Source organism: Zophobas morio, unplaced genomic scaffold (genome assembly GCF_036711695.1).
Source record: "Zophobas morio isolate AGI-343-1 ecotype UQ-CSIRO unplaced genomic scaffold, CSIRO_AGI_Zmor_V1 ptg000108l, whole genome shotgun sequence".
In the NCBI taxonomy this organism is placed as follows: domain Eukaryota; kingdom Metazoa; phylum Arthropoda; class Insecta; order Coleoptera; family Tenebrionidae; genus Zophobas; species Zophobas morio.
The window spans coordinates 3,711,125-3,732,091 of NW_026972213.1; the positions used below are offsets into that span (position 1 = coordinate 3,711,125).

Here is a 20,967-nt window from a genome sequence, read left to right on the forward strand (position 1 = left end):
GTCGTTCGTGTCGCAGTCGTTTAAGTTGAGATTAATTGTTACATCGCATACAATAAAGTTTCGAAGTAAATCATTTAATTTTTTAATATTTTCAACTTTACTCTGTTACAGTGGCCAAATAACATTATATGTGAATACAGTATTATTCTACTACGAATGAGTAATTTCATATCCAATTTTAGCAAAAACATTATCAATTTTGTTTAAGTTTCAAAAATTCACTGCTTGCTGCAGATAATAATAATTTTGATGTTATACATATCTAAACCCCTTTCGAAATATATCAATCTGGGAGTGGAACTTTGTCAGTACATAACTTAAAACTTGTAACTTTCCTTCATTAATTCTGCATATAATAGTTCTAAATTAGCACTATCGAAGGCAAAAATCAGACACAACCGCAAGATAACATTAAAATTATTGAGTCTGCAGTTGGCGTGAAGTCACATTCAATTGGAATGGGATTACTCAATAAAAGAATCATTAATAACAATAATATCTGCAGCAAGAATGCAGTTTTTTTTTAATATAAACTTCTGAGAAACGTGCGGAACGACTTTGCAATTGGCAAAATTAGTAATCTGTAGTCTTTTATAGATTGTATTTAAATTGACGGTTTTGCACGACAACATAAAACTTATATTAATCAGTGAGTAGAATGCAGTGGCATGTTGAGACGTGCACAAGATGGTATAATAATATATTTAACATTTTGAACAATAATAGTACAAATATTTCAAAACTGCAAGAAATTTACGAACTATACTTAAGTTGCATTGATTCTCCTGTGCGGACCAGCACATACCACGTCAAGGGGGACTGTTTTCGCCAAATTCATGTGTGTAAAGCTACCACAACTCATTCATACTAGGAGTGATAATAAAAATCTGTAAATACAAGACAAGTCTTACAAAAAAAAAATGTAGTTTCAGACATAAGAACAGCATCATGCACATTATCCGCGTGACTGTTGGGTAATTTTCTATAGCGAATTTGAAACACAAATCTGAAAGCACGTGCAAATCGCATCGTTTTATTTAGAATCGCGGCTACAAAGAACTAAATGGCAGAAGGCAATAAATTCATTACGTCTAATGTTTTTGCAATCAGCCCGCGTCATTTAGATAGCTTTGGGATGCCAGGCTGGCGCTTCATCTGTATATGATTTGCTTTATAGCTTTGAAGAATGCCAATGGATCGTTCATCGTCAATGGCGATTGGAAGATCAGCAGTCCTGGGGTATTGGAAGGTGCCGGCACGAGGTTCACTTACGTCAAACAGGACGGTACTTCCTACGAGACCGTCAGCTCGCCAGGACCTTTGGCCAATCCTGTCGATATAATGGTAAGTCCGCTCGTTAACTTTATGGAATGAGCGTGATAAGTGATTTCAATTGAAGGTCTTCTTAATGATTCTCCCGGATACTTATTATTTATGAGTCTGTTTATGGCGGTTCAAGTTAAGATGCAGTAGCGCAGGCCAATTTAGTTTTATTATTATTAGGAGAGGGTTAGCGTAGGTCGAGTTTTTTCGCGTAAATAGAATCAGAGCACTTATGCGACTATTTATAGTTTTCTAATCGCGCTTTTTAAGTGGCCGCTACTTTTTTCATTATCAGCTTGTGTGACCCTCAGTTTGCAATGTGCTTTATGTAAAAAACGTTGCGAAAACAGAGACGTTTTTAATTTGGTTCTAAGCCCCATCAAAATTATCCGAAGCGCGTATGTTTTACTTGATATATAAATTATAATGTTCTGTTCGTCATTTTTAAATGCAGAAATAGTTTTCCGGTTATAAATACATCCGCGGGTGTGCATTCGCACGATTCAGGAGTTGAGCGTGTTTTAAGTACTTGAACTTGACAGAGTTATAGATTACTAGGTATAAAATTGAAATTAGGATGATGATTATTGCGATGTTTACCACTGGCTCTTAAAATTGTAATAAATTCATGCATAAGCAGGTTCAAGGTTTAATTATAGCTCTGAATGTCTAAAAATTAAAAATCAGGCATTTATAACTCTCGTAGATGCAAAATTATTACCACGTAATTACTCCGTAGTACTAAACGCTTGAGGCTGAAGTGCCGAGATAAAATAAAACAAGGTTTTTGAGTATTAATAAAAGAGGTGAAGGTTGAGTGGGTTTTAAAATATGAAAATGCCGTATTTTTGTGTGACTTTGCACTTTTCCCTTTTACAGAAAACTGGACTGTTTACCTCAACAGTTTAATTTTGTTTTTAGAAAAATTGCCTGCTTACTTTTTCAAAATATCTATTATTTTTCTAAAGGTTATAATTTTAGATAACGCTTCAATTTTATCTGAAACATTTTTTAAATAAATCAAAGCACTAAGTAAAGGGTGTTTCAAAATGATTTTCATCTAGTTAGCTACATGTTGTATTTTAAGCGGTTAAATCTTTGAAAAACATGTATTTGTTTTTTAAATAGAACTTGAAGTGTTTATTTCTCTAAATATCTAGGCCTATTGTTGCTACACGTGCTATAACAAAATTTGAATTGGAAACCATTTTTCAATACCAACGGAAAAATCATAAATGTAGAAATACAGATGTTGTAATCACTGTTGCTATTTTATATGGAATTAGAAGCGCTACATTCACTTGAACAATGCCTCTAAACGTGTGTTCTTTTCAATCATTTTAATACAATCCTAGAAATTGCTTCTTCTATGTGCAGTAGTTTTGAAATTATTTTGATTTATATCAGCTGAAATTAAATAATAACGCGTATAGCTAACACATATTTCAGGAATATTTTTAAAAATATCTTTACTATCTTGGAAATTGTTAGTTTCCTATATTCTCTGGTTTTCTGTTAAATATGAATGGGTTCCACACTTTTCATATTTCACAAAAACTGTTGCTGCAACATGGAGTTATTATAAACATTCCTTAAAGCTAGTTGTTGTTGGCATATAAATCTTTTCGACTGACGTCTGTTGAAAATTAAGCCCTTTATTTCTTTAAATCTTGAATTTGTGTTTATACAATGTGTCCAATAAATAAACAGTGTCACATCTGATTGTCGAATTAATGCAATTTGGAAGTTAAAACGTTTCCTGTAACAGCTAACATTTTTTTTGTTGTGATACAGGAACCTTACTAAACTTTTTCCTTCAGTGACATACTTTTTAACTATTTGTAAGAAATTTCAAAAATTCGGCACAGATTAGATAGAATTTTACATTGTTTTTTATTTCTATTTATTCTGCGAATATTTAATTTTTCTAAATAAAATTTTGTAATACAGTGTTAGGTTTTTAAATATTATATATAAAACGCTGCTCCACGAGTTTCAATACACAGCACTTGTTCATTTATTGCAAAATTTATTAAAATAGTCATGAACTTCTAACAATTATTCCTTTCAACAATATAAATAATACAAATACTATTATATTTATTATTGCTTCGTTTTTTTCCCCAAAATCTTCTGCTTTCACGTCATAGTGCCCCTATTTGTATTTTTTGCTTGTGCCATATGTGAACGTATTTTTTTAACAACCATAATACTATTCAAAATTTTAGAAAGAAGTGAGATAAAACAAACACATGTAAGACAAATTCACTAATAATTCGTTCAGATTTTTGTGTAAATTTAAATCATTTGTACGGGAAACTAGAAATTAAGTAAATGGCCCGTATAGTTATTGTCGTTGTTGGGTTATAAATATTAATATTCTTAACTGTTTTCGAACAATTTATTTTAGTACAAAGTTATTTCGACTAAAATTCTGTGATCTAGCGACTACAATCAGTTTTTCTGTACGGATCATTATTAGACATATTAAAATAAAGAATTTCACACATAAATTATTTAAACAAAAATCATAGCACACATGTAGATTATAAAATAGAAAATTACGATTATTATTCGCTGTTGCACGAAGCAGGTATTGTTTGTTTTTGCGAATTAAAACGAATAAATTCTCTCCTGTCGCCTGAGTCTTGACACCCTAAGCACGTGTTTATTTTGCTTGAACATTAATCCAAGGCTACATTCATTTGAACGTTAAAATCAATAAAATTTAAAAGTGGTCACAAAGAAGTCAAATTGTTAATTAATATGTAGACTAATGTAGTGTTATATAATTTCCACCGACTCTTTTTTTAAAAAAGATTATATCATCATGTCAAACAAAGCTAAACAGAAGAAAAACATATTTAAAATGAACCTTCAATGGCTTTTGGAACTTATACTTCTTCACTATACCGAAATGTGTTTTTTGACTTTTTGTTTCCAACAGATCATAAACTTCCAAACCAACCTGGGCGTCAAATATGGTTATTCCCTTCCAATGGAGTCCAACACGCCCCTCATAGCTCCTCCACTAATTAAACGACCCTCGGATTCTGGAGTCCCGGAGCCTCGCCGCCTAGAAACCCCCTTAAACGCCTTGAATCAACGCGACGAAGCACGACCCGTCCATAGACGAACTAGATTAAGAAGACGCTTCGCTTGGAAGATCAGCGGAGTTTCAGCATGTTCAAAATCTTGCGGCGGTGGTAATGCTTCTTAGATTCTACTAACATGATGTTTTAACAACGTCTGAGTCACCTATGGAAGCAAGTTTATGAAACTAACACTTAAGCTTTAAAACTAACGAAATATTTACACTTTACAAATTTCTTTTAAGGTTTGCAAGCCACCGTGGTAACTTGTGTCCGAGAACACACCCAGACCCCCGTTCCCGACAGACGATGTTCCCATTTGGAGAAGCCCATGACCCAGCCTATTCGCTGCAACGTTAAAGACTGTCCACCATATTGGGAAGCACAGTGGACTTCATGCAGTGTGACTTGCGGTGAAGGAATTCAACATTATGTTCCGCAGTGTCACCAGGAGCTGAGTACTGGACGAAAAATTGTCACGAGCGATATAGCCTGTCCAAGACCAAAACCAGCATCTCAAGCTAAGCCCTGTATACAGGAACCTTGTGAGAGTATTAGGGATAATGAGCTGCCACAAACTCCGGAGACCTCTTTTAGAAGTAGTCGACAGGAGTGGACGGTTGGGCCTTGGTCTTCGGTAAGTTTCATTTTAACATTGTTTCATTTATCGATTTAGTTTTAACGATGTACACAAAAAAAAAATCAACAAGATTGAACCACTTGGTTTTTTGATTTTTAAAATTTTGTAAAATTAAGATGTTAAAATTGTGTAAAAAAATGGCATTTATTTTGTTGCCCGATTTCAACGCACACGATCGTTTCTAAATTCTAACGAACACTGAGATAGCTAGTGTGGTGTGCGTTGATTAAAATTCGCTTTCAAGTTGGTTAAACATGATCTAGATCAAGAGTATCTCGTAGGCCATATAACAAATTGTCGACCAGTCAGAACAGAATGTTAATGTCTTGTTTCTTAATCCTAAGTTTTCGGACCTTTCCCTCCAAGACCATTATTAAAACGTTTTGGACTGTATGTATCGTGCACAAAGTTTTTATGAAAAATGTCCAGACTTTTAGGTAGTGTTCTGTAATATTTTAGAGTTCTTATTTTCGACTCTAGAAAACACGTCTTTTACATTCTGATACAACGAACGTAAATGTTCTGATAATGTCATCATTGCACCTAATCATCAACATTTATTCAGCCATAGATTTTGATATCTTCTGTACAAACACACGCAACAACAAAAAGCATCTTAATTACTTCCTAATGAAGATCCAATAGTAATTTTTCTAGCTACTTGGAACAGTTATCTCATTATGTTGGCTTATAATTGGACTTAGGTTTGATATCCAACTTATCCACAATAATAATAATAAAATATAGTCTCGTTTTCTTATTATTTACTTGGACTTTTGATACTTACTTTGTATTTTTGCACTGCAAGGTGTGAGAATAATATCTGGAAGAGTGATGTTTTATTAAACAGAATACCTTGTTGTTTGACAATAAACCTTAATTCCCTCAAATGAATCTGGTTATGCATTAGCAAGTTACTGCTACAAGTAAACTCGTAAATGTTTTTTCAGAATTATTTATTTACGATGATAAAAATTACCAACCTTGGCGTGAAGTCTTCATTCTAAATTCTTTAGTATAAAACAAAAAAAATCGCTTAAGCTATTACAGAATAAATCAAATACAATACAATGTAACAGAATCTTGAGATCCACAAGAAAAATGACATACTCATTGTTAAAACTATTGTTTATAGGTCTAGAATTCCCGAGAAACTAAAAATCCATTCCGTTTTGCTTCTTTCAGTGCTCCGTGTCCTGCGGTACCGGCCACCGCACCCGCTCCGTCAGCTGCGCTAGCGGCCGCTGCCACCCCGAGGACCGCCCCAAAAACGCCGAATACTGCGAGAACGGCCCCTGCTCCGCGTCATTGACCGGCGAAACGTCCCCATGGCTCCTAACAGAATGGTCCCATTGTTCCGAATCCTGCGGTACCGGAACCCAGAGCCGTCTAGCCGTCTGCTTTCATCACCACAATTGCAGTGAAAACAGCAAACCGGAGACCTCGAGGGCGTGCTCCAGCGACAAACAATGTGGAGGTCAGTGGTTCAGCGGTCCGTGGACGCCGTGCTCTGACTCATGCTCCGGACACGCCAAACAAAAACGGGATGTCTTCTGTGTCGTCAAAATCAGGGGTCAGTCTCATATTACCAATGAAATGACCTGTCCCGCTGGGCTGAAACCGGCGTCGGAGCAACTCTGCAACGGGAAGTGCGCTCCCAAATGGTTCTTTGGAGAATGGGGCGTTTGCGAAGGGGCTTGTCCCAACGGGGTGCAGAGGAGGGAAGTTAGATGCATGGATGCGCAAGGGAAGCATTCGAATAATTGCGCTGACAATGAGATGCCTATTGCTAAGAGGCAGTGCGCTTGTCACAGGGCTGAGGAACATAGGGAGAGGTACAAGCCAGTGCAAGATGAACCCGCTGATCGTAAGTTGATTTATTATTAATTCTACGTATTACTCACTTATTAATGCATTGATGTTGTATTTGACACTTTTATTAAAGCTTTCCCTATTTCTGTCTTGGGTTTTACTGGTGATTGTACATATGTTGATGTAAATAGTAGTGGACGATATTTTCAGGTTAGATTTAGAAATTACCTCGACATTCAAATATTTCCTTGGGTACAAACATCTGATTTATGTACAGGTGAAATGGATCAGACAGTGACATTATAACGAGCCGTAATGAAAAAAAAAACTTCATATCAAAGTATCTAATTTATCTGTAACTACGCTGTAAACAAATGCGTAGATGTGCCCGGCGCCTCCACCATAATTAAAGTTGTGTAGTTAAAATTAGTGACCACTATGAGGCAAGTCGTAGCGGTATTGTCAGCTATAAAAATGTACCTAACAAGTCGATACATGGGTTCAGCACAAAGTCTTTGCCGGTTCATGACTTTTTCTGATAAGAATTGATTTTTAATTATTAAAATTTCACCATTTCGCATTCCAAAATTTGATTTCAGGTTTTAGATCTGTCCCAAATTATGGAATACAAAATTCTCAAATTGAATTTATTATTTTTTTATTTAGCTGAAACTCAAGAAACTTAAATTAAATAAAGGTAGGTTTGTTTATATAAGGTGTTATTGAAAGGTACGTAAAACAAAATCGACAGTAAGTCTAAGAAGTCTGAAAAACTTATTTTGTGTTATCAAAATTATAAGGGGAAAATTAACCCTTATCCAACCTTTTTAGACGCAACTGAAGGATAAATAGGTAACATTAATTTATTTTAGTAAATCCTAGCAACTGTAACAATAGAACTTTTGTCAAGACTAAATGTTGCCTTAGAAACGAAAAATGGTCTTTTTATCAGAGGCGTACAACGAATTTGGACATAAATTTTAATAATTTTTGTCTCTAAAAGGAGAACACTTTTACCTGAACTTTTTTTTACTGTTAGCACTCATACTTCGATACCAATTGCCTATGTTATTTTGTACGTACCTTTCAATAACACGCTGTATATGCAATCGGAAATTTATCCCTTATAGATGACTAAACACTTTGTAGGAACAGTTTTTCACATTCCATAACATTAATACACTTACTTTTTTTGGGACGATTGTTCTTGTTGCTCGATTTTTGCCGATTTTTTTTGAGGTGGTTCTGTAAAATAAATAGCCAGTTCCCCATTTTTCCGTCAAAATACTGTCTTTTAGCAGCATCGTAACGAAGTCAAACTATTGCAGCCATAAATAAACATAACTTTAGTAACGAATTGTTTACTTTTGCACGTTCACTCGGGTAAGTCTTCATTGAGAGTGACGTAGTAATTTGAATGTTTTTTTTTTATTGAATATAATAGTGTGTTTTATTCAGATGCACTTAGTTATACAGATTTTCAAAATATCCATTGAGGTGCCAATTTACAATTCTCTTTGACAGCGGGGCAACACCTGTTTATTTTGGTCTGTGAGTATGGATTTCACAATTGATAATATACTCCTGATATGGCTACTTTTCTCACATTTTCGAAAAAATGTCGATTTAGGGACATTGGTAGTGTAGAATAAACTGCGAATTATACCCCGATGATTAAGAAGAGCACTTCTAACATTATTTAAATGTTTTGCGTTATCGACCATATTTTTGATTGATGAAATGATGACATATCGGCAGATATTTTTCTTTCTTCGCAGTGGTTTTTGTCTTTTGGTCGAATACTAGAAACAGTTAAGCGAAAAATCTACGTATCATTTCCTGAAGGACAACCAATTTATTATTATATTCACAACCTTTTTGGTCTTGAATGGGCCATGTATTTTTCTTTCTTTTTGTTGGCTACCATGATTGACTAACGTGTTTTTTGTACTGTCACTTCCGACGTGTATCTTCCATGTATGCTAGTTTGTCACTTTCAGGTACCAGATCGTGTTTTTCTTTTTTTAATCAAGTATAAAATTAGGAAATCTGTCTGACTTAGGACCGAAGCAAATAAATTTAAGAATTACTAGCATACTTTTTGTAACTTACAAAGACCTTGTAGATGTTTGTTTTCAAACTAATATCTTTATAGTTAAGCTGTGCAACTGTTTCAAATTTTCTTGTGACCAAAGACGAAAACTACAACTTCATCCTCCGGCGAAAAAAAACAGCCGAAATTTTTGATGATTTTGTATCGAGAAAAAACCTGCAACGATTCATTTGACAATATAATGAAAAAAAAGAGTATTTTACAGTGGACAAACTTTTGGCTGATGCACGGAAGCAATTTCAGAGGAGAACAACACATTTCAAAATTATTAAATCTATGGGTTACAAACATAGGAAGATAAACTTTCTCATGTGAAGAAAAACACGTCGTTACAGCAAACATTTTTTTTTTTTTAATATTTTATTAAATTTTAAATTATAGAGAAGATGTAACGTTTGTGTACCACGACGAAACATGGATTTACCAAAACGGTTCCTCTCCTCGATTTAACTTTTTATTAAATTCGAGAAATAACGACATAGATTACCACAAAACGATGAACGGGACACTTTTTCAAAATTGGGTGGTTAATCAGCTTATTTCTGTTTTGAACAAGTTACAACAAAAATGTGTGGTGGAAATGGGCAGTGCACCATACCCAAATTTTCAGAGACAGAAAAGTCAAATTCAAAGTGGAAAATTTTCGACAACTATGGCATCTAATTATAATATTTTATAGCATATCTTCATATCGAAATGGTTTCTTAAGCACACAACTTTTTAGGTTTTAAAATAAGGTCGAGAATTTATGGCTTGAGGTTCTTTCCAAATGTACTTGATGGATGTAACAAAATTTTAATAAACATTGTACACAACTTAATTCGGCTGATCGGAAAGTAACACATGGCAAATTTGTCGTTTGAGAACAACCTCGATCCATCTTATTCATAATCAGAATTATTTAGAAAATGATAATAATGACGGCTCAGTGCAACAAAGTAGTGGATGCTGAGTTTGAACAGTGGGTAGAATTAAGTTATTAATAAGTGAAAAGAACTAAACAATTCTTAAATCCATCTTTCTAAAGCAGTTAGCTGTTTTTTTTTTCAAAATTAAAGTACAGTAGGTAAGATTTACTTTTAGATAGTACATTTACCATTCGGAAATGATTTTAGGTTTGCAGAACACGCATGAAGGAAAAATGCATGATTCTTGTGAAAATACACTAGAAAAAATCATTTTTAACTTATGGGTCTTAATGTTTAACTAATTTTTAATACTAATATTTCTTAATGATATTTAAACTGGCAGCAATGGTTAGGTTTCTGATAAAATTCATAATGGGTGATCGACATAAATGTTGGTCTTTTTTAAGACACTTTAGCTTATCAATTTGTTTACTAAGCAAGTAATTAGATTTCCATGGTTTGCTGCAGTCTAAAAAGGTCGTAGTTACGTTGGTGAATACCTACATTATATAGTTTTGAATGTTTTGAGTTGGGGTTTTTGATATTCATAATTTCCTCAAATAAGGAATAACAAGTGTAGCAGCTGTGCAAAATTTATGTAACAAAATTAAAAAAGAAAATTAAAGAACTTTCTTGTACGAAATGTTAAAAACTGTAAGAAGGAATTACAATTACAATTCATTTCTCCTTTACACAATATACCTAAAAACGCTAAAAATCAACCAAAATGAATGATTTTACTTAAAAGGACTATCATAACCATAACAATAAAATTTCAAATTTAAATTTTCATCTCTCACAGTAAGAATTGGTAGTGTTACTCGCTTGAAATATTTACCTATTATTCAGTGGATTTCTAGAACGGCCATGCAATGTGCCGACACTAGTATAAACAAATACAAACATGTTATTATCTTTATGGCACCGAAAACTTCAACAAACTGTCAAAGCATTTCAACAGATATTCTGCTCTTCTAGGATCCTACACTGCGATCTAATTTTAGACGACAGCATAACTGTTGAAATGCGTCCACTGTTTGTTGAAAATTTCGATGTGACGAGCATAATAACTGTTTATTTTGTTACCATTCATCTGTAACACGATTCAGGCGAGTTAAGAATGAAACTAAAACATGACGTAGTTATACATTTTTTAACTTATCCACTCATGTTCTTTTCTTTATAGAAATGGCAAGTAAAAATAAGTTATATTAGTTGATTCGTGTTAACTTATCCTAGGCAGAAAAATGTTTTATATTAGTTTTCAAAGGCTTTAGACACGTAGTTGTCACACAGTTGAGCAATTTATTTTGTAAAAATGTAAATCCTAGAAAGATGGGTGGCGGTCTTGGATGAAACACCTTATGTACGTGTTGTGGTCAATCTAGCAGTCCTTTTTTCTTTTTCAGGCTCTTGCATCGATCGAATCCGAAATTGTTACCTGGCAGTACAGGCACGTCTGTGTCAGTACCCTTACTACACTAATCACTGTTGTGTGTCCTGCAAGAGGGCACAGCAAGATCTGTTGGAATAATCTGTGATTGGAAGAATAATGCGTAGTCAAAACCCAAGTACTGACTTTAAATAAATTAGGATTTTGAATTCTATTAATTTTAGAGAAAGTGATGTACGAGTGAAAGTAAAATAATGTGTGTGTGATGTTTTTTCCAATAACAATGCATGTAGGTGGAATACATTGGTTGCTACATTCAATTATATTTATTTCTGTTAATAGTCGATTTTTGTAAATATATTTTTTATACGTTAAAAATCCCAGTAGACTCCAATGTATCAACTGTTCTTCCATCACCGATAGAAATACTCTTACATTTATAGATGTCTGTGATTGTTTTTCCACTAACTATTCTAGTTGTTAAGAAGAGTGCGTGATTACTTATTCATTGTACTTCGCTTGAAAAGCACTGCCAAAATTTATTTCAACAAAAAAACAATTATTGTTAATTTTAATTGTATTTGCGCTACTAAGCGCGCGACTGCGCACTTGCCAAAATGTGTGTTACGTGTAATTAATTTAAAACAAAATCTGACTTATTTTTAGGCACTGTATTAATTTTAAGTATAGACATTACAAATAAGTATTATAATTTTAGCTTGTATGTATTTATTAGTATAATAAAATAAACGAAAATAAAATGTTATAGCAATTTAATGTTTCCATGGCGTTCTAATTTGATTATAACCCGACGTTAGTGAGCCGTTAATGGTCCCCAACGTTCCCAGAATTGTTGCAACAAATGCAATAGTCGAGATTCTTTAGATGTGTAGAACACAAACCAGTCTATATAATGTACATAACACAAACTAAGCACTCCCACAGTATACCAAAGTAGACCCACACAACTGGAGCAAGTTTGGACTACACAGGACGTAGAAATTTGAAAGGTAAGTGTTGAGAACAAGGTGTAGTAAGTCCAAGGAAAGTGGAAAGTGTAAATAAAACTTGGTTTAAAGTATTACTCGGTGTAGTGTGTGGAGGTGGTAAAAATATAACATTCGTGTGGTTCAAATTGTTGAATAAATTCGGGAAAATTAATTTGAGTTTAAATTAAATTTTCCGGCTTTAGACATTACAAAATATAAAAGTAACCCCACGGTAGCATGACATAATAAATAGGTGTGTAAAACACCTTGCATATTGACACTTCATTTAATAAAAGCTAATACATAGTACCTACATATTTTTATTGATTTGTTCTAGAAAACAACAAAACTGTTTTAATTTTAAATTCAGCATATTCGGCAAGTGTTATTTAACGCAAATTAAGTTTTAATATGGTTAAAATTGCTAATACATGAACACAAAATCGTACCCTTTTCACATCGTACGTTCAGGTTAGAAAATAGTGCCTGACTGAAAGATTATGGACTGTTGAAAAACCTTATGAAATTTTTATCGTCCGAAACGTGGCACTTTGTAGAATATAGTCCTACTTTTATTAATTTGCAAAATTTGTTATTTGTTCGTTGGTTTAAATATTGTTTATAAATTATAATGAATGGTGGCTATTATCTTGAACACAATTTTACAAAAAGTGTTTTTTTTAAGCAATACTGATATTGTTTAATACATAATAGAGTATTTTATTAGTTAAGAAATTTGCATAAGTTACATTCACAAAAATGTACATAAACAACATTGTTTTTGAAAGACTATACATACATGCATACATATCTGGAAGCCATACTCATTGCAATCTTAATTGTTCAAATTCAGATCAATTCTAAAGATTGTCGATGGCATCTATACAGATAGGGAGACATTCATCATCTTAACTAATAAAAAATCAGTCGATTTTTCAGTCTTAAAAATAAACGACACCCTGAGTCCTAAGTCCTAGTTTTAATTTGATTATAAAGAGAAACCAAAGATCCATTCAGTATCCATAAACTTGCCAAAATTGTTACAACTACGGCAACAATTCTTGATTCCTCAGATGTACGATTTACGAACCAGTTTGTATAATATCCACAACACAAACTCGCTATACCAATTACAAAACCTAACAGTCCAAGAAAGTTATGAATAAATTTAAACGTAACTGGCCTTCCAAATTTCGTCAGTCGTTGTGAATAATTTGCTAAACATCCCACAACAATTGATAAAATAAACAGAATCATTGCTATCAATCCTGGAAATTAAGTTTTAGTAAAGAGTATTTTCTAACTTCTTCTTACGGCTTACCTACAATTCCGTGTGCTGTGTATAAATGATAACCCTTCAAGATATTATAAAAATTATCAATACACCCGGCACTGACTAACACAGTTCCTAAAATCATTAAGAAACCATGGATCCAATATTTTTGGGTTCTGGTCAGTTGTTTTGTCCACAGTTCATCAGGAGCGAAAAGCATAAGTGCTTCGGTCATTAAAGGAATCATCTATAACAAAAAAATGGACCTTTAAATATACTAATGGTACAGCGGGGTATATATGCATTCAAAACGCACAGATTGTCAGAATGGTGTTCATTCCAATAAAACGCAGATTTTTCCTGTATGTAATTTCATGAATACATATTTTTTATTGGAGTATAAAAATTATTCTAAAAATAATATAAGTCTAAAAACGTTGGTAGCAAGTCAAGTATAGTCGGAATTTTGAAATTCCTTATTTCACTAAGTTTTGTTATATAAGCAATGCCGTTTTTAAACTAAAGGGAACGTGTGTCAGTTTGTCGTTATTATCACGAAATTCTTTCTTTGTGGTTTGTTATATTAAATTGTAACCTCAAACTGATAAAATTGAGAACTAATTATTTTTTTGTAACTAAATCTAAAGCTAGGTTTTATGGCCTACTGCATTGATAACCATTTTGAAATGTTATATGTTACCTAATATTTACTAAACATAAATCACAAGAATGAAAGAATGTTGGTATAATAACAAATTGCCCTATATTCTTTTTAAAGAAATATTAGCATTTGCAGCATTGACAAAAATTTTTAAACAATGTTAGTAGGCCATTATTGTGCAAACCCAACTTTAGATTTAGACCCAAAAAAATAACAAGATGTCAATTTTATCAGTTTAAGGTTACGATTTAAAACAAACCACAAAGAAAGAAGTTCGTAATAACAAGGACAAACTGATTCACGTTCCCTTTCGTTTAAAAACGACATTGCTTATACTAGAAAAATTAGTGAAATAAGTAATTTTAATATTACGAATATAAGTACTTGACTTGCTACCAACTTTGTTTAGAATTTTCACAGCGATCTACGTCGACAATAATTTTCAAATATACACTACACAGAATTTCTTAGTAATTTTACAAAAGGACACCTGTCTGAACAAAAATTAAGTTTCATTCGAAACCACGATCCCCTTCGACGAGTGTAATTATTAATATAATATGTTTATTAATGATTTTCTAATATGAAATCTGTACAACTTCAATTATTGCATCAACACGTGAAATTTTTGTTTTATTGTTTGTAAATTCACTACTTATGTTAAGATTTTTAACTCCAGATGTGTATTTTGTATTTTCTTTTATTCTTTTACATCCTAATTATTTCTCACAGACTGAATTTGAACATTTATTCTCGAATTATTATTTTAATTTTGGCCGTATTTATCACGTAGGTACGTTGTTGTGTTTTTTTGTATGTGCTTTGTTTTGTGTGACGTACTAAGAGTCCATGATGAGCTCGTTTTTAATTTAGCCATTCACATGAATTAAATCATAATTTAACATCATGTAAATTCTACAGTGTGGCGTAACGGATTTTTTTTTACAACCACTCAGTAGGTATATTAAATTGATTTAACTATCACCACAACAAAATGATTGCTTCTGTTTATTCTTCGACAAAATATTATAGAACAGCCTTTAGAAATAACTCTATTGCAATTTTTTTTGTGATTGCCAAAAAAATTGGCAACGTCGCATGGGAATTTCAAAAGTAAACTGTAGTTATAAAACCTAGGAAGAAGCTAATGAGAATATGTAAAAATATATACAGTGTTTCATTTAAAAAAACTACGTTACGTGTTACGCCTTATAAAGAAAACATTCTGTGCAGTGAAAAATAGTTTTAGGGTATAGTTCTCCAAGAACCGTTCAACTTTGGTCTAACTTTTGTTTCTGTTTCTAATAATAATTAATGAGATATCGCAGACCGCGCACTTAGTAACTCACCCTGTACATTGATAAACTGAGGTACATTTTTATAATAGATCTTTCCAAATAATTTTTTTCTTTTGGTTATGCGCTACGAAATTTTTAAATTCGTTTTATTTTTACAACTTTAAATATCAACAGCAATTTGACAAACAAATAGACTGGATAAAGCGTTGGTTAAACTTACCCCAAATGTACACAGGATAACGTGCCATAAAAACCAATAATGAACGTAATACATAATTGCTGTCCAACAACAATACACTACAACGCCCGCCAACATATATCGAACTATCAAATTTGTAACAAATCTAACGAGATTCTTTCTCAAAGACTCCGTCTCAAGCATTGTAACAAATGTATATAAACGACAAAATATGCACCACATTAATTTATGGCTGTTGATATATTAAACAAAGTGGAATTCCCGTCAATTCTGTGAATTCCTGTTCTCTGGAGACATCTTCTGTGATAATCTTTGTCGGCCGCATACAGTTTCGATAATAATGAAATGGAAATTACTACTTACTTTATATAAAATGCAGAACAACAAGTTAATAAAACAATTAAACCAATACCATATACTTATTCGTAAATAGAGTTCCGCTCGAACTTACCCATCCTTACTCCTATATTATCTCAATTTAGCATTTATTGACCTGTTATGTAACGTATTTATTATATTTTAATAATAACTTTTTCTTGAGAAATCCTGCCAAAATTTTGTTGCTTTCCGTAATCAGCCGTGAACCGATTTTTTTCTAAAAAAAGAATCCTTTAAAAACAAAGAGACGTACCATTTTTGGAGAATGATCTTTATGGCATCTCATCCCCTTATCAAAAACTTTTACATTATCCGACAATTTTCCTTATCCAATTTTTTTTTTAAACATACTAGCCCTCTATTTTAGCTCTCTATCTATCATCTCCTACGTGTGCTCATCACAGCCTCCCTTAATCTCAAAAATTTTGGATCAAAAAGTACAAAATTTAAAAGCGAACCACCCTGGAATTATTGGTAAAAAGAATAAGAGTCACCAAACTTTTGGATGAAAGATTGCGTTTCTAAGAAATTCTAAAAAATGAATTGTGGTGTTCCGATTTAAAAATTTAATTTCGCGCCGAAAACACTAGCGCAGCAAAACCGCATTTGAAAAATTAAAATCATTCCAGTAAGGTAGGCAATCACACACGTTTTATTGCGTTTAGGTTAGTTAGTAGTTTAAGGGTTTGGAATACACAGTAGGTAGAATACTGCAGAGTGCATTTGACTCAGTTCTGGTTATTTTGGTGGTGCAGTGAAAAGACGTGTTAAAAGAGGTTCGAATAAATCTAGTATGTAATCTTGCAAAAGGGCAATTACTTAAACAAAAGTAAATAGTCTTCGACGCCACAACCACTTTCAATGAGTACAATTACAATTAGTGTAAGGTCAGTTTATTAACGATTTTGTAGTGTGAAACGCCGGACAACTATTGACGGGTGCGTCAGCACTTGTATTTTGGTTTCACTGTATAATTAAATTCCCAGTTCATGTTAGACTTTTTTGCCGTTCATGGTTTTGCGGCCACGTAAAACACGTGGTAGTTATTCAGGCTTAACTCATTTTAGTAACAATATCTAAAGTTCTAGATAGATTTTTAGCTAAGATGTGATATTATATATTTATTCTCACTTCATAACTTTTCACTCGAAATTTAAAATAGTTCATTAATAACATGTGGGCAAATTTAAAATCTTGATCTTTTTTGAGAGAAAGGACCTTTAAAGTTTTTATCCGTTAAAATAATAACATGGTGGACTCGAAATAGGAGGGGTATTTCATGTCTATTTTGCACTACTTTTATGCTATTTATTTTCTTATAACAATTTTCGAAATACACCATTTCGGAGCAAGTTGTCATCAAAGAATTCTTGTATCGAATAAAAGATATTTTGCGAAAGATTTTTATTCTCCGCTTGAAAATTGAAGATGGCAAATCTTGAATATCTTTCGAAAGGATATACCGGGACATTTTTTTAACTTTGCACATACACCATAAAGTCCCTATATTCAATTTGAAGAACACATCAATGGATTGAAAGTATGCAAGCAATGTTACGTAAAAAAATACAGACCAAATGTAGAACAAAGAAATACTAAAATAGTTGGAATGAAATTAATGAAGACAATGATTTTTCTTCTGCACAGCATAAGATATTCAACTTCTTTTGCCCCGTTAAAATATAATTTGTTCTATTTCTTTAGTGGTGTTTATATTCGACGCATCGTGTATTGTTTACATTTCTGTAAAATATTTTACAACAATAATTCAAACATTTAATTTCTTATTGGAGTAACATTGCTTGCATACTTCCAATGCATTGATACGTGTACTGATCATAAGGATTAAGCCCATACTTTCTTTTATATGTTCAAAGTTAAAAAAAATTCCCACTCTATTACATAAATTGATTCCAACAAAATCAAATAAATTTGGGTTTTATTTAATAATGTACACAGAGGCTCCCAGAGCATTACGATGTCTTATGAAATGCTCATGATCGATAAAGGTTTTTTGCTATAGAGTTTCATAGATGAAGTTGAGCACGTTCATTTGTAGCTAGACTGACGTCATGTTAATATCTTCTCATTTTTGAAACATGTTCAGCAACTTTGTTGAGGCTGTAAGTTACAGAGAATTCTTCCAGCTTTCTTTTGCATCACTAATATAATTTACTGGCTTCTAGTGGTACCCCCATAACATATTGACGTAAGTCGCTACACTGCACTGTGGAAAATGTGTAAAATGGTTATCCTAACGGCTTCATGAGCTGTTACGATCGGTAGTTACGCTATTTTTTCGGGAATTGGGTGAATTTAGAGAATAATAACAAATGAACTTGTGTGCCGTAACTGTAGGTCCACGAAAGTTTTTTGTTTTAATAATCTAACCAACGCATATCATTTTTGCTCTTAGTACCCTTAATGATAGAAGTCTTGCCTGAATGCCGGTCATGCCCGGGTTAGTGATGGGTAACAACTGTCTTTAGAATTATTTCGTTTTCTCGGATATATCGTTAACTTGCTTTTAGTAATAGTAACACTTAATTGTTAGATTATATTTATATGCAATTTGTTAACAATGAGTTCAGTTCTTTAGTTTCATTCAATTTATAGACTTTAGAAAAGATAATACTTTTCTCATTTTCTTAAGTTAACTTGTGAACCAATTATGGCGTAGAACTTTCCGATTATTAAGTTTTCTCGAAATCAGATATCACCAACAATAGAAAACCACTACTTAGCAAAAGATCGCAAAAGGTGGCGCTTTTGTATCATTAGTATAAATGGAGATCAAAATCTTTCCTAATCTGCTGTACTTATAATAATATAGCCTCAATATTTGATTCACGTAGGTATACTATAAGTACGCGTTAATTCACGATGAATTTCTAGTGATATATTGGCCAATCAATCCAATCCAATGTATATTAGATCACTCTTCCGTCTTCCCTGTATATGAATCTGTCTTGAAAAATAAGTAGCAACTAAGATTATCAATTTAAATACAGTTGAAATTTTCGGTTTCCTGGACATGGTGTATTAATATTATTACTATTAATTCCTAAAACGAGTAGAGCGACGATTGGGGAAAGTGTTTATTTAATCTTCAGAAAATGTTACAGTTTCAGCTTTTAACCAATTATTATTATTAGTATAATAAAATAAACGAAAATAGAATGTTACAGCAATTTAATAATTGAGTAACGCTCTAATTTGACTATAAGCTGACATGAGTGAGCCGTTTATGGTCCACAGCGTTCCCAAAATTGTTGCAATTAATGCAATCAGTCGAGATTCTTTAGATGTGTAGAACACAAACCAGTCTGTATAATACGCATAACACAAACTAACTACTCCCACAACATATCCAAGCAGACCTACAAAGTTGTGAGCCAATTTGAACCAAACAGGACGCAGATAATGTTTTAAATATTGAGAGTAAGTTGCCATAAGTCCAAGGAAAATGGAAAGTATAAATAAAATCATGGAGATCAACCCTAAAAGTACAGATCAGACTAAAAGACGAACAAGTTAGCTTGAGATACCCGTTATTCCATGTATTGTGTAGAGGTGATAACCATCTTCTAAGAAGTAAAATGTGTCTATGTTCCCCGCACTAACTAAAATAGTTCCTAGAAGAAATAAACACCCGTGTATCCAGTATCTTTGTCTTCTTGTCGTTTGTGTGGTCCACAACTCATCCGATGGAAACAACATTAGAGCTTCGGTCATTAGTGGAATCATCTACAAAGAGAAAAGAAAAAAAGTAATAGTCGTTTAGTAAATTAATATCCCTCATCTTTTTGTATGGACATTACTAAGAATAATTAGCTGAAAGTATCAGTTGGTATGTTAGAGGTAGACGTGTACCACTAATACTATTTGATCTATGATAGGTTGTATGAAATTGGTGAATCATTTTTGAAAGCAGCTGCAGCTTAAATAATGTCAAGGAAAGATAACTTCTGTCGCGAATTTCATTATTATCAGGTTCAAATTTTTCGATGACCCTATATTAATCTGCCCCTAATCCACCACTGATTCCGTAGTATCTGTATTTGATTTTTATAAAAAATACTCATACTTTTATCTCCCTCATCTGATCTTTGAATCTAATTTACGTCTACTAACAAAACAGAATCAATAACTGTCTATAAATAGGGCATGTCGCAACAACAAATTAACGGCAACAGAAGCGTAAGATTGATACAGGATAAGGTATCGGAGCATGAGTGATCTTTTAGAGATAATAGTTTACGTACGTAAGACAAAAATATAAAAAGAAGGAAAACAAATATCTACGAAAAAACTAGGGTAAATAGTACACAAAAATATTTTGTTCAAACTGCAACATTATAGAACATATATCTAAGATTCAATAATTTGGGAAAGTTTTATTTCCGACATGTATTCAACAACAAATATCAAATAATCTGTGTCCCAGTGAACCCAGTGACAAAAAAGTATTTAAAATTTATCAATCTGCAGCTTTGAGTATTTAAGTTTTTGGAAAACAAATTTCAGATACATAAATAATATGCAAATATGTTATTTTCATTCAAATAAATGTTTCATTTAGCAAAAGTGCATTTGTTTTATTGAACTTACCCCTAGAGTACACAAAATTACATGCCATGAGAACCAATAATTGTAGTACTTTATAGGAAGAAAACAAGAATAGACCACTACACCAGCAAGAAGATTTCTGGTTAACCAATTAAGTAAAAATCTCGATACGTTTTTAGTAACTGATCCCAAATCGTACATTTTGCACAACGTACGTTCAGGTTAGAACATATTAATTGAAAGATTATTAATTTCTACAAAGTTGTTAACTTTCCTGTTATCAGAAACGTGACAACTATTGTTTTAGATGATACTGTCA

At 32.7% G+C, this 20,967-nt stretch overlaps 3 protein-coding genes across 5 annotated transcripts in view; 1 reads left to right on the forward strand and 2 right to left on the reverse strand.

The window, feature by feature from the left end:
- The window catches only part of LOC135144828 (thrombospondin type-1 domain-containing protein 4-like), a 387,796-nt gene extending 375,734 nt beyond the window's left edge, over positions 1 to 12,062 (forward strand). Inside the window, exons 8-12 of the mRNA XM_064076929.1 lie at positions 1,178 to 1,344; positions 4,271 to 4,529; positions 4,661 to 5,052; positions 6,241 to 6,922; positions 11,298 to 12,062. Coding sequence (XP_063932999.1) covers positions 1,178 to 1,344; positions 4,271 to 4,529; positions 4,661 to 5,052; positions 6,241 to 6,922; positions 11,298 to 11,422 — 1,625 coding nt within the window. The 3' untranslated portion in view covers positions 11,423 to 12,062. The remainder of the gene's footprint in view (positions 1 to 1,177; positions 1,345 to 4,270; positions 4,530 to 4,660; positions 5,053 to 6,240; positions 6,923 to 11,297) is intronic.
- On the reverse strand, positions 12,046 to 15,961 carry LOC135144829 (transmembrane reductase CYB561D2-like). The gene is made up of 3 exons (XM_064076930.1): positions 15,723 to 15,961; positions 13,592 to 13,790; positions 12,046 to 13,538 (listed from the first exon to the last, which is right to left on the reverse strand). The coding sequence occupies exons 1-3, from the start codon at positions 15,921 to 15,923 to the stop codon at positions 13,237 to 13,239; spliced, it is 702 nt and encodes a 233-aa protein (XP_063933000.1). The 5' UTR covers positions 15,924 to 15,961; the 3' UTR covers positions 12,046 to 13,236.
- Positions 15,962 to 19,163: 3,202 nt separating this feature from the next.
- The window catches only part of LOC135144831 (transmembrane reductase CYB561D2-like), a 37,945-nt gene continuing 36,141 nt past the window's right edge, over positions 19,164 to 20,967 (reverse strand). For 2 of the 3 annotated variants that reach the window (XM_064076935.1, XM_064076934.1), the window contains 2 exons: positions 19,628 to 19,826; positions 19,164 to 19,579 (listed from right to left, as the gene is read on the reverse strand). In XM_064076935.1, coding sequence (XP_063933005.1) covers positions 19,272 to 19,579; positions 19,628 to 19,826 — 507 coding nt within the window. In that variant the 3' untranslated portion in view covers positions 19,164 to 19,271. Of the gene's footprint in view, positions 19,580 to 19,627; positions 19,827 to 20,690; positions 20,872 to 20,967 lie in introns of those variants that run through there. The other variant, XM_064076933.1, reaches the window with a different exon arrangement.

Coding starts and splice junctions, on each gene's coding strand:
- LOC135144829 (XM_064076930.1), bottom strand. CDS start 15,923: ATGTGGTGCATATTTTGTCGTTTATATACATTTGTTACAATGCTTGAG. Junction 13,791..15,722: donor TTATCCTGTGTACATTTGGG/GTAAGTTTAACC, acceptor TTTTTGTTATAG/ATGATTCCTTTAATGACCGA. Junction 13,539..13,591: donor CACAGCACACGGAATTGTAG/GTAAGCCGTAAG, acceptor CTTAATTTCCAG/GATTGATAGCAATGATTCTG.